The 13,554-nt window shown below is 49.1% G+C and overlaps 1 protein-coding gene across 1 annotated transcript in view; it reads right to left on the bottom strand.

Annotated features, from left to right (window-relative positions):
* The window catches only part of LOC144000272 (atrial natriuretic peptide receptor 1-like), a 157,559-nt gene extending 145,065 nt beyond the window's left edge, over nucleotides 1–12,494 (bottom strand). The window contains exon 1 of the mRNA XM_077494003.1: nucleotides 11,179–12,494. Coding sequence (XP_077350129.1) covers nucleotides 11,179–11,869 — 691 coding nt within the window. The 5' untranslated portion in view covers nucleotides 11,870–12,494. The remainder of the gene's footprint in view (nucleotides 1–11,178) is intronic.
* Nucleotides 12,495–13,554: the final 1,060 nt, after the last annotated feature.

Genomic DNA, 13,554 nt, shown 5'->3' with positions numbered 1-13,554 from the left:
TTTGACGGATATTAGATATTCAATTCCCGCCACTCCCAGGATCATCTGATCGTATAGACATGTTAGCTTTCTGAATGATCATACATACACATATGAAGTTCCATCCTTGTACACATATGAAGGTCCTTTTTCATACACATATGAAGATCTTTCCTCATACACATATGAAGGTCCTTCCTTGTACACATATGAAGGTCCTTCCTTGTACACATATAAAGGGCCCTCCTTGTATACATATGAATGTCTTTCCTCATACACATATGAAGGTCCTGCCTCATACACATATGAATGTCCTTCCTCATACACATATGAAGGTCCTGCCTCATACACATATGAATGTCCTTCCTCATACACATATGAATGTCCTTCCTCATACACATATGAAGGTCCTTCCTCATACACACATGAAGGTTCCTCCTTGTACACATATGAAGGTTCTTCCTCATACACATATGAAGGTCTTTTCTCGTACACATATGAAGATCCTTCCTAATAGACATATGAAGGTCCTTCCTCATACACATATGAAGGTCCTTCCTCGTACACATATGAAGGTCCTTCCTCATACACATATGAAGGTCCTTCCTCGTACACATATGAAGGTCCTTCCTCATACACATATGAAGGTCCTTCCTTGTACACATATGAAGATCCTTCCTAATAGACATATGAAGATCCTTCCTCATACACATATGAAGGTCCTTCCTCGTACACATATGAAGGTCCTTCCTCATACACATATGAAGGTCTTTTCTCGTACACATATGAAGATCCTTCCTAATAGACATATGAAGGTCCTTCCTCATACACATATGAAGGTCCTTCCTCCTACACATATGAAGGTCCTTCCTCATACACATATGAAGGTCCTTCCTCGTACACATATGAAGATCCTTCCTAATAGACATATGAAGATCCTTCCTCATACACATATGAAGGTCCTTCCTCGTACACATATGAAGGTCCTTCCTCGTACACATATGAAGGTCCTTCCTCGTACACATATGAAGGTCCTTCCTCGTACACATATGAAGATCCTTCCTCATGCACATATGAAGGTCCTTCCTCGTACACATATGAAGGTTCTTCCTCGTACACATATGAAGGTTCTTCCTCATACACATATGAAGGTCCTTCCTCGTACACATATGAAGGTTCTTCCTCGTACACATATGAAGGTTCTTCCTCATACACACATGAAGGTTCCTCCTCGTACACATATGAAGGTCCTTCCTCGTACACATATGAAGGTCCTTCCTTTCTTGTACACATATGAAGGTCCTTCCTCATACACATATGAAGGTCCTTCCTCGTACACATATGAAGATCCTTCCTCGTACACATATGAAGGTCCTTCCTCTCTTGTACACATATGAAGGTCCTTCCTTTCTTGTACACATTCTCCTGATTTTGTCTTCAATTTATGTTTTTACAGTTTTGATCCAAAAGACTGATTGGGTGAAATACGATTAACATAATTCATCAGATTTATGACACAGAAATTGATCTTCAGATAAAACGAGAAAGTTTGACTCATAAGATCTGACATTTCCAGAACACAACGCCTATAAATTGCTTTATCTCGCTTTCATTCCCCTACATGTGAGACCAACAAACCTGTAATCGGTTATAAATTACGAGCAGATCTCATTACAGTCCCTGAGCTGGATGGGGTTGAGCTTCATTGAAAGTATCTCCATTCCCATCTGCTGCCCAGAGATTTGTATAAACAATCTATTGTTACACCGCCGGAGAGAAAAGAGCACGACTTCAGGAAGAGGGTTTTTACTTATACTCGGAAGGTTTTCCAAAATGTTTCTATCCAAATACTCTGAATAATGAGGCTCAAGACCCACAAGAAGAAGAGACCTCTGAGGTTCCTATATAGAGCTCCAGACACAGGAGAAGAGACCTCTGAGGTTCCTATATAGAGCTCCAGACACAGGAGAAGAGACCTCTGAGGTTCCTATATAGAGCTCCAGACACAGGAGAAGAGACCTGAGAGGTTCTTATATAGAGCTCCAGACACAGGAGAAGAGACCTGTGAGGTTCTTATATAGAGCTCCAGACACAGGAGAAGAGACCTGTGAGGTTGTTATATAGAGCTCCAGACACAGGAGAAGAGACCTCTGAGGTTCCTATATAGAGCTCCAGACACAGGAGAAGAGACCTCTGAGGTTCCTATATAGAGCTCCAGACACAGGAGAAGAGACCTGAGAGGTTCCTATATAGAGCTCCAGACACAGAAGAAGAGACCTGTGAGGTTCTTATATAGAGCTCCAGACACAGGAGAAGAGACCTGTGAGGTTGTTATATAGAGCTCCAGACACAGGAGAAGAGACCTGTGAGGTTGTTATATAGAGCTCCAGAGACAGGTGAAGAGGAGACCTGTGATGTTCTTATACACAACTCCAGACCAAGGTGAAGAGGAGACCTGAGGGATTCCTTTATGGAGCTCCAGACACAGGTGAAGAGACCTGAGGGGTTCTTATATAGAGCTCCAGACAGGTGAAGAGGAGACCTGTGAGGTTTTTACATAGAGCCCCAGACACAGGTGAAGGTCCGGTCCCGTTCTCCAGACACAGATGAAGAGAAGACCTGTGAGGTTCCTATAAGAAACTTTAGACACAGGTGAAAAGGAGACATGTGAAGTTCTTCTATGGAGCTCTATACACAGGTGAAGGTCCGGTCCTGTTCTCCAGACACAGGTGAAGAGGAGACCTGTGAGGTTCTTATATATAGAGCTCCAGACACAGATGAAGAGGAAACTTGTGACGTTTTCATATAGAGCTCCAGGAAGAGGTGAAGAGGAGACCTGAGGAGGTTCCTATATAGAGCTCCAGACACAGGTGAAGAGACCTGAGGGGTTCTTATATAGAGCTCCAGACACAGGTGAAGAGAAGACCTGCCAGGTTCTTATATAGAGCTCCAGACACAGGTGAAGAGGAGACCTGTGAGGTTCTTATATAGAGCTCCAGACACAGGTGAAGAGGAGACCTGTGAGGTTCTTATATAGAGCTCCAGACACAGGTGAAGAGAAGCCCTGCCAGGTTCTTATATAGAGCTCCAGACACAGGTGAAGAGACCTGAGAGGTTCTTATATAGAGCTCCAGACACAGGTGAAGAGACCTGAGAGGTTCTTATATAGAGCTCCAGACACAGGTGAAGAGGAGACCTGTGAGGTTCTTATATAGAGCTCCAGACACAGGTGAAGAGGAGACCTGTGAGGTTTTTATATAGAGCTCCAGACACAGGTGAAGAGGAGACCTGAGGGGTTCCTCTATGAAGCTCCATACACAGGTGAAGGTCCGGTCCCGTTCTCGAGACACAGGTGAAGAGGAGACCTGAGGGGTTCTTCTATGAAGCTCCATACACAGGTGAAGGTCTGGTCCCGTTCTCCGGACACAGGTGAAGGTCCAGTCCCGTTCTTCAGACATACATGAAGAGGAGATCTGTGAGGTTCTTATGTAGAGCTCCTGACACAGGTGAAGGTCCGGTCCCGTACTCCGGACACAGGTGAAGGTCCGGTCCCGTACTCCGGACACAGGTGAAGGTCCGGTCCCGTACTCTGGACACAGGTGAAGGTCCGGTCCCGTACTCTGGACACAGGTGAAGGTCCAGTCCCATTCTCCGGACACAGGTGAAGGTCCAGTCCCATTCTCCGGACACAGGTGAAGGTCCAGTCCCGTTATTTGGACACAGATGAAGGTCCGGTCCCGTTCTCAAAACATACATGAAGAGGAGATCTGTGAGGTTCTTATGTAGAGCTCCAGACACAGGTGAAGAGGATACCTTGGAAGTTCTTCTATGACACAGGTGAAGGTCCGGTCCCGTTCTCCAGACACAGGTGAAGAGGAGACCTGAGGGGTTTCTCTATGAAGCTCCATACACAGGTGAAGGTCCAGTCCCGTTCTCGAGACACAGGTGAAGAGGAGACCTGTGAAGTTCTTCTATGAAGCTCCAGACACAGGTGAAGGTCCGGTCCTGTTCTCCAGACACAGGTGAAGAGGAGATCTGAGGGGTTCTTCTATGAAGATCCATACACAGGTGAAGGTCTGGTCCCGTTCTCCGGACACAGGTGAAGGTCCAGTCCCGTTCTCCAGACATACATGAAGAGGAGATCTGTGAGGTTCTTATGTATAGCTCCTGACACAGGTGAAGGTCCGGTCCCGTACTCTGGACACAGGTGAAGGTCCAGTCCCGTACTCCGGACACAGGTGAAGGTCCAGTCCCGTTATTCGGACACAGGTGAAGGTCCAGTCCCGTTCTCCTGACATACATGAAGAGGGAACCTGTGAGGTTTTTATGTAGAGCTCCTGACAAAGGTGAAGGTCCAGTCCCGTTCTCCGGACACAGGTGAAGGTCCAGTCCCGTTCTCCAGACACAGGTGAAGGTCCAGTCCTGTTCTGCGGATACAGGTGAAGGTCCGGTCCCGTTCTCCAGACTTACATGAAGAGGAGATCTGTGAGGTTCTTATGTAGAGATCCTGACACAGGTTGAAGGTCCGGTCCCGTACTCCGGACACAGGTGAAGGTCCAGTCCCGTTCTCCAGACACAGGTGAAGGTCCAGTCCCGTTCTCTGGACACAGGTGAAGGTCCAGTCCCGTTCTCGCGACACAGGTGAAGGTCCAGTCCCGTTCTCCAAACATACATGAAGAGGAGATCTGTGAGGTTCTTATGTAGAGCTCCTGACACAGGTGAAGGTCCGGTCCCGTACTCCGGACACAGGTGAAGGTCCGGTCCCGTACTCTGGACACAGGTGAAGGTCCGGTCCCGTACTCCGGACACAGGTGAAGGTCCGGTCCCGTACTCCGGACACAGGTGAAGGTCCGGTCCCATACTCCGGACACAGGTGAAGGTCCGGTCCCCGTTCTCAGGACACAGGTGAAGGTCCAGTCCCGTTCTCTGGACACAGGTGAAGGTCTGGTCCCGTACTCCGGACACAGGTGAAGGTCCGGTCCCGTTCTCGGACACAGGTGAAGGTCCGGTCCCGTACTCCGGACACAGGTGAAGGTCCAGTCCCGTTCTCCGGAACACAGGTGAAGGTCCAGTCCCGTACTCCGGACACAGGTGAAGGTCCGGTCCCGTACTCCGGACACAGGTGAAGGTCCAGCCCGTTCTCCGGAACACAGGTGAAGGTCCAGTCCCGTACTCCGGACACAGGTGAAGGTCCAGTCCCGTACTCCGGAACACAGGTGAAGGTCCAGTCCCGTACTCCGGACACAGGTGAAGGTCCAGTCCCGTTCTCCTGGACACAGGTGAAGGTCCGGTCCCGTACTCCGGACACAGGTGAAGGTCCAGTCCCGTTCTCCGGAACACAGGTGAAGGTCCAGTCCCGTACTCCGGACACAGGTGAAGGTCCGGTCCCGTTCTCCGGACACAGGTGAAGGTCCGGTCCCGTTCTCCGGACACAGGTGAAGGTCCGGTCCTGTACTCCGGACACAGGTGAAGGTCCAGTCCCGTACTCCGGACACAGGTGAAGGTCCAGTCCCGTTCCCTGGACACAGGTGAAGGTCCGGTCCCGTACTCCTGACACAGGTGAAGGTCCGGTCCCGTTCTCCGGACACAGGTGAAGGTCCGGTCCCCGTACTCCGGACACAGGTGAAGGTCCAGTCCCGTTCTCCGGAACACAGGTGAAGGTCCAGTCCCGTACTCCGGACACAGGTGAAGGTCCAGTCCCCGTACTCCGGACACAGGTGAAGGTCCAGTCCCGTTCTCCGGAACACAGGTGAAGGTCCAGTCCCGTACTCCGGAACACAGGTGAAGGTCCAGTCCCGTACTCCGGACACAGGTGAAGGTCTGGGTCCCATCTCCGGACACAGGTGAAGGTCCGGTCCCGTTCTCCGGACACAGGTGAAGGTCCGGTCCCGTTCTCCGGACACAGGTGAAGGTCCGGTCCCGTTCTCCGGACACAGGTGAAGGTCCGGTCCCGTACTCCGGACACAAGAGAAGGTCCGGTCCCGTTCTCTGGACACAGGTGAAGGTCCGGTCCCGTACTCCGGACACAAGAGAAGGTCCGGTCCCGTTCTCTGGACACAGGTGAAGGTCCAGTCCCGTTCTCCGGATACAGGTGAAGGAGACCTGAGATTTCAGTTCAGGGTTTTCGGAATCTGCTGAGTCCCTACCCCGGATTGGGGTGGGGAGATTGGCCTGGGGCTGTGCTTGTTTGGTAACAATAAGTCTATAACTCTACATCTGGCGCTTTGCCCGCTGGCAGAGGAAGCTCCTGTGCCAGCCCCCCCCCCCCCCCCCCCCTCCTCCTCTCTTCCACCTTCCCGACGTATGTTAGAAAATGGCTCCTGGTAATGTCTGTTGGTTATTCATTCAATGGATCTGCAAGCGGCTGACTCCCCGAACTGCCACTTAACTCCTTCATGACCTGAATGCGGTGGGCAGGGCAGCGCCCGAGGGCGGCGGCGAGCGCGGCATTCCACACTCCTCAATGCCGGTATCGTCACAAAAAACTGACACCGTGCCAAGTTCTATGTTATTGCGCTTATTCAGCTGTCGCCCATTGCAACCTCAGATTTCCGGCTGCTGTAATAAAATCAGTTAGAAGCCGCTTTCAGATTGGCTGCTCTGGAATTGTGCAATCGAAGGAAGGTTCTGACGTGTTACCTGAATTCTAATAAAAAACGTTCTTGCCTTTAAGCTGACCATACACTATACAATCTGATTGTACAATCGCCCTTAGAGCTACCATCATCTATGTAATGCCTATGTCTATATATATATATATATGTGTCTATTTAATGCCCGCCACAATCTACAGGTCCCCGCATCCTCTGCATTTCAAAAGATGACACAGGATGCTGGCACTTGTAGTTCCACAAGAACCAGCTGGCAGTTCATTAATTGTTTGCATTTTGGTACTTGTAGTTCCACAACTACTGGAGCCTCAAATGGATTTGCCGGCTACTGGATGCCTATGGATATTTTTGGAGTTGCAGTAGGTCAGTGTTTAACCCCGGGACTTGTAGTTCTACAACAGGACTTTTCTGCATGTTGCTTTACCATTAGGTCTGGGTGCATGCTGGGACTTGTAGTTCTCCATCGGGTCATGGCGGCGTGCTGTGTTTTGTAGTCCTGCTGCATTTAAAGGTCTGCTAGGAGATGTGGTTCTCCAATAGGGCTATGGGCATGCTGTGTTTTGTAGTCCTGCTGCGTATAAAGGTCTACTAAGACTTGTAGTTCTCCATCGGGTCTATAGGCATGCTGTGTTTTGTAGTCCTGCTACATTTAAAGGTCTGCTAAGACTTGTAGTTCCCCGTTGGGTCTATGGGCATGCTGTGTTTTGTAGTCTTGCTGCATTTGGAGATCTGCTAGGATTTGTAGTTCTGCAATTGGGGGTATATGGGTGTGCTGTGTTTTGTAGTCCTGCTGCATATAAAGGTCTGCTAGGACTTGTGGTACTCTATTGGGTCTATGGGCGTGCTGTGTTTTGTAGTCCTGCTGCATTTAGAGATCTGCTAGGATTTGTAGTTCTGCATTGGGTCTATGGGCGGGCTGTGTCTGTAGTCTCGCTGCTCTTATCGTGTGCTGGGACTTGTAGTTCTGCTACAAGAAAAAAAAAAAAGGGGCATGCTGGGACCTGCAGTCCTACAGAACACAGCCCCCCCCCCCCCCCCACCTCTATTATCCTGCTTTTCCACTCCTGCAGATACCAGGAAACAGAGAGACAGCTGTACGCAGCAGCCGCCTGACCCTGAGGAATTTTGCTGATCCTCGACTCCTCCAGCAGATATTTGGACTCATTAAATGTCCAATCCTTGCCCTGCCACACCTTCCCCCCCCCCCCCCCCCCATTGTCACCACCAACATCCTCCTCCTCCCCCCCCCCCCCCCAGTGCAGAATTCACAACCCGCAGCCAACAGCGACATGCAGCGCTGGCCTCGGGCGCCCTTCCCCAGCAGGCGAAGAACAAATGCGGCGGAGCCTCCGCGGAATTAAACATTAATGTCTTCTTAACTGCCAAAAGTTAATTTCTGTCTCCATCAATTCGAAATCAGTTAACAGGCAGGAAAGCGGAACCGCGCGTATTCCTGCCGCACATAATGTAACGCCTGAATACAACCGCTGTCATTGACCCTTGTCCCCCCCCACCCCGACCCGCATTGTGACCACTCATCATCTACAACCGCCATGGTGACCTTTTTATAAACATTTCATGAATCATGTCAAGGAAGCTGATCTAAATAATGCTAATTGGATGTGACGTCCAGCATGCTGGCAAATGCCCCCAAACATTTTCCAGCATGCTGCAAGTTTTTTGAGGCACTTGGTGGCAAGATCTGTCCTGTGCAAGATGCTTGTAGTGTACAACCATGAATGGTCTTGTGGGTCTACAAGATGGACATTTGCATGCTGAGAGTTATAGTTCTGCACAGTTCTATGTTTACATGGGACTTGTACATCTACAACTGCTTTTGGTCTACAAGCCTGAATAGTCTTGATGGTCTATAAGATGGTTATTTGCATCCTGAGAATTATAGTTCAAGCAGGTCTATGTTGACCTGGGACTTGTACATCTACAACTGCTTGTGGTATACAACCCTGAATGGTCTTGTGGTCTATAACTTTGAATGGTTTTGTGGTCTATAACCTTCAATGGTCTTGTGGGTCTACAAGATGGTTATATGCATGCTGGGAGTTATGGTTCTGAACAGGTCTATGTTGACCTGGGACTTATATGTCTACAACTGCTTGTGGTCTACAACCACTGACTGTCTTGTGGGTCTACAAGATGGCTATTTGCATGCTGGGAGTTCTGCACAGGTCTATGTTTGCCTGGGACTTGTACATCTACAACTGCTTGTGGTCTACAACCTTGAATGGTTCTGTGGGGTTACAACCCTGAATGGGTTCCTGGGTCTATAAAATGGTTATATGCATGCTGGGTGTTATGGTTCTGCATATGTCTATGTTGACCTGGGACTTGTACATCTACAACTGCTTGTGGTCTACAACCTTGAATGGTTCTGTGGGTTTACAACCCTGAATGGGTTCCTGGGTCTATAATATGGTTATATGCATGCTGGGAGTTATGGTTCTGCACAGGTCTATGTTGACCTGGGACTTGTACATCTACAACTGCTTGTGGTCTACAACTCTCAATGTTCTTGTGGGGCTACAAAATGGTTATTTGCATGCTGAGAGTTATGGGACTTGTACGCCTACAACTGCTTGTGGTCTACAACCATGAATGGTCTTGTGGGTCTACAAAATGGTTATTTGCATGCTGAGAGTTATAGTTCTGAACAGGTCTGTGTTGACCTGTGACTTGTATGTCTACAACTGCTTGTGGTCTACAACCACTAATGGTCTTGTGGGTCTACAAGATGGCTATTTGCATGCTGGGAGTTATGGTTCTGCACAGGTCTATGTTTGCCTGGGACTTGTACATCTACATTGTGGTCTACAACCTTCAATGGTTTTGTGGGTCTACAAGATGGTTATTTGTATGCTGGGAGTTATAGTTCTGCACAGGTCTATGTTGACCTGGGACTTGTACATCTACATTGTGGTCTACAACCTTCAATGGTCTTGTGGGTCTACAAAACGGTTATTTGCATGCTGAGAGTTATGGGACTTGTACGTCTACAACTCCTTGTGGTCTACAACCATGAATGGTCTTGTGGGTCTACAAAATGCTTATTTGTATGCTGAGAGTTATAGTTCTGCACAGGTCTATGTTTGCCTGGGACTTGTACATCTACAACTAATTGTGGTCTACAAGCCTGAATGGTTTTGTGGATCTACAAGATGGTTATTTGCATGCTGGGATTTATGGTTTTAAACAGGTCTATGTTGACCTGGGACTTGTATGTCTACAATCACTTGTGGTCTACAACCCCTAATGGTCTTGCCGGTCTACAAGATGGCTTTTTGCATGCTGAAAGTTATGGTTCTGCACAGGTCTATATTTGCCTGGGACTTGTACGCCTGCAACTGCTTGTGGGTCTACAAGATGGTTACTTGCATGCTGAGATTTATGATTCCGCACAGGTCTAGGTTTTCCTGGGACTTGTACATCTACAACTGCTTGTGGTCTACAGCCTTCAATGGTTTTTGGGTCTACAAAATAGCTATTTGCATGCTAAGAACTATGGGACTTGTATGCCTACAACTGCCTGTGGTCTACAACCCTGAATGCTCTTGTGAGTATACAAGATGGCTTTTTGCATGCTGAGAGTTATTGTTCTTCACAAGTCTATGTTTAGCCTGGGACTTGTGTATCTACAACAGCTTATGGTCTACAACCCTGAATGGTTTTGTGGGTCTACAACCCAGAATGGTTATGTGGGTCTACAACCCTGAATGGTTTTGTGGTCTACAACCCTGAATGGTTTTGTGGTCTACAACCCTGAATGGTTTTGTGGGTCTACAACCCTGAATGGTTTTGTGGGTCTACAACCCTGAATGGTTTTGTGGTCTACAACCCTGAATGGTTTTGTGGGTCTATAACCCTGAATGGTTTTGTGGGTCTACAACCCTGAATGGTTTTGTGGGTCTACAACCCCGAATGGTTTTGTGGGTCTACAACCCCGAATGGTTTTGTGGGTCTACAACCCTGAATGGTTTTGTGGGTCTTTAAGATGGTTATTTTCATGTTGGGAGTTATAGTTCTGCACAACTGCTTGTGATCTACAGCCCTGAATGGACTTGTAGGTCTTCAAGAAGCCTACAAGTAGTTGTTAAGCCCCATACACACTATCAGATTTTCTGCTGATTTTTTTCCTTCAGCTTTACCAAAACCATGTAGTGAAGGGCCGGCCTGATTGCATACAAATTGAAACTCCTAAGGTTTGACCTCATATTATATTGAAACTCCTAAGGTTTGACCTCATATTATATTGAAACTCCTAAGGTTTGACCTCATATTATATTGTAACTCCGAAGGTTTGACCTCATATTATATTGTAACTCCGAAGGTTTGACCTCATATTATATTGTAACTCCGAAGGTTTGACCTCATATTATATTGTAACTCCGAAGGTTTGACCTCATATTATATTGTAACTCTGAAGGTTTGACCTCATATTATATGGTTTTGGTAAATCTGAAGGAAAAAATCAGCATAAAATCTGATAGTGTGTATGGGGCTTTAGAGAAACTTGTTGGTGTTGCATCATTACCCCCTCAAGTTGGCAAACAAAGATGGCAAGTTATTTACTTACTGCGCCCTCTCTGCTTGATGTACTGGATGGTGGAGGTGTGGTTGATCACTCCGTACTCTTTCATGTTCATATCCACCACGGTCATATTGTTAAACTTCGGCAGCTCCACGAAGGCTCCCTCGATGGTGAAGTAGCAGGCACGGTCGTCCTTGTCATCGCTGTATATGAGCATGGCACGACTGCTCCAGTTGTACTGCTGGTGGATGTGCATCAGAAACTGCGCCAGCTTGGAGTGGACAACACCCGTCCTGGTGATGTATTTGTATTCCTCATCCTTGACTCCGAACCCAATTGCCGAAGCTCCGGCCGTGATCAGGGGGACCTTCCAGTGCTCGGTAAAGCGGACCACCGGAGCGGCCGAATAGATGCACGCTGGGCCCAGGAAGACGTACGGGTGGTAGATGAACTGCATGTCCACTGCGGTCACCGGGGCGGCCGACTCGGAGCACCTCTTGTGCTTGTCCTCAGTGTCGCCGTAAACCGCCCAGAGGTGAAAGTCCGGGAGGAGGTCGCGGTCAGCGTTGACGCGGTCGATGGCCATCTGGATGGCGGGTCCGACCCTGGGCAGTGCCCACGGGTATGAGGTGCTGGTTTTGGGCAGCAGCACAGCAATGGTGAGGTTCTGGGCTTCTTGGGAGCAGTGGCAAACCACCCAACTGACCAAGAACACTAGCGCCCATCTCCCAAGCATTTTTTAGAGGGTCCTGGCTCTACTCTTACCCATACGCCAAGAAGAAGGGGGGACTTGAGCCACTCTGCGCCCTCTTTCAAAGATTCAGAGGAGAGTATCGCTGGCCAGAGAACAATTACGGAGATACATCCAAGGCGTCGTTAACCGGTTCCCATCTGTGAGTCCCTTCGCTCCCATCCATGAGATCGTAGCTGCTGGAAGTGGCTGGGGCACAGAAATTCCGATTATCCGGAGGCAGGCTTCCTTCTTTCCTTCCCCTGACTCAGTGACAAAAGGCTTGTTATCATAAGCTGTGCAGCTTAACCCCTTCCTGGCTGGATGTCACCAAGGTACACAAAAAAAAAAAAGGGGGTCACCCACGTTGTCCCCAACCCTGACAGCGGTCCAAGTGGATCTGACAGCCGTGGAGAGACCTATGGAGGGGGGGTACTTAGAAAAGGAGAAGGAGGAGGAGGAGGCAGAGGAGGTGCTGGCCGCCAACCCTGAAACTTGGAGAGAATGCTGGAGATCAGAACCCGGAGATTTTGGCTTTCGCAGAGCTGCAAATATTTATCTGGTGACTGGTGAGCGTATCTGTGTGTGTGTGGGGGGGGGGGGGATATAGAATAATTGTCCAATCACCCTCTGGAGAATGGGGGCAGACTTTCAGGGATGGAGAGGGAGAAGTTCTGCCAATTCCAGGTATTGGAGGAGGAAATGAGGGTGTGGGCAGTGGGTATGTCGGGGGGGGGGAGGACAGGGCATAAGTGGGGTGTCCCCAGGGGGTGAAAGATGTGAGCGCTGGGCGGGAATCAGGCTGAAGTAAGTCTGACAATTGGGGCAGGTACTCCGGGAATGGGGGGGGGGCAGAGGATATGTATGAGAGAGGAGAGAAGAGACAGGTACTCTGAGAATGGGGGGGGGAGAGGATATATATGAGAGAGGAGAGGAGAGACAGGTACTCTGGGAATGGGGGGAGAGGATATGTATGAGAGAGGAGAGAAGAGACAGGTACTCTGAGAATGGGGGGGGGGGGGGGCAGAGGATATGTATGAGAGAGGAGAGAAGAGACAGGTACTCTGAGAATGGGGGGGGGCAGAGGATATGTATGAGAGAGGAGAGAAGAGACAGGTACTCTGAGAATGGGGGGGGGGGCAGAGGATATGTATGAGAGAGGAGAGAAGAGACAGGTACTCTGAGAATGGGGGGGGGGGCAGAGGATATGTATGAGAGAGGAGAGAAGAGACAGATACTCTGAGAATGGGGGGGGGCAGAGGATATGTATGAGAGAGGAGAGAAGAGACAGGTACTCTGAGAATGGGGGGGGGGGGGGCAGAGGATATATATGAAAGAGGAGAGGAGAGACAGGTACTCTGGGAATGGGGAGGGGGGGCAGAGGATATGTATGAGAGAGGAGAGAAGAGACAGGTACTCTGAGAATGGGGGGGGGGCAGAGTATATGTATGAGAGAGGAGAGAAGAGACAGATACTCTGAGAATGGGGGGGGGGCAGAGTATATGTATGAGAGAGGAGGGAAGAGACAGGTACTCTGAGAATGGGGGGGGGGGGGGCAGAGTATATGTATGAGAGAGGAGAGAAGAGACAGGTACTCTGAGAAAGGGGGGGGGGGGGCAGAGGATATGTATGAGAGAGGAGAGAAGAGACAGGTACTCTGAGAATGGGGGGGGGGCAGAGGATATGTATGA

Source organism: Lithobates pipiens, unplaced genomic scaffold, assembly GCF_037356315.1.
Source record: "Lithobates pipiens isolate NorthernLeopardFrog02 unplaced genomic scaffold, aLitPip1_a1.2 Scaffold_200, whole genome shotgun sequence".
NCBI classification, from domain to species: domain Eukaryota; kingdom Metazoa; phylum Chordata; class Amphibia; order Anura; family Ranidae; genus Lithobates; species Lithobates pipiens.
This window is presented reverse-complemented; position numbering and strand designations above follow the sequence as displayed.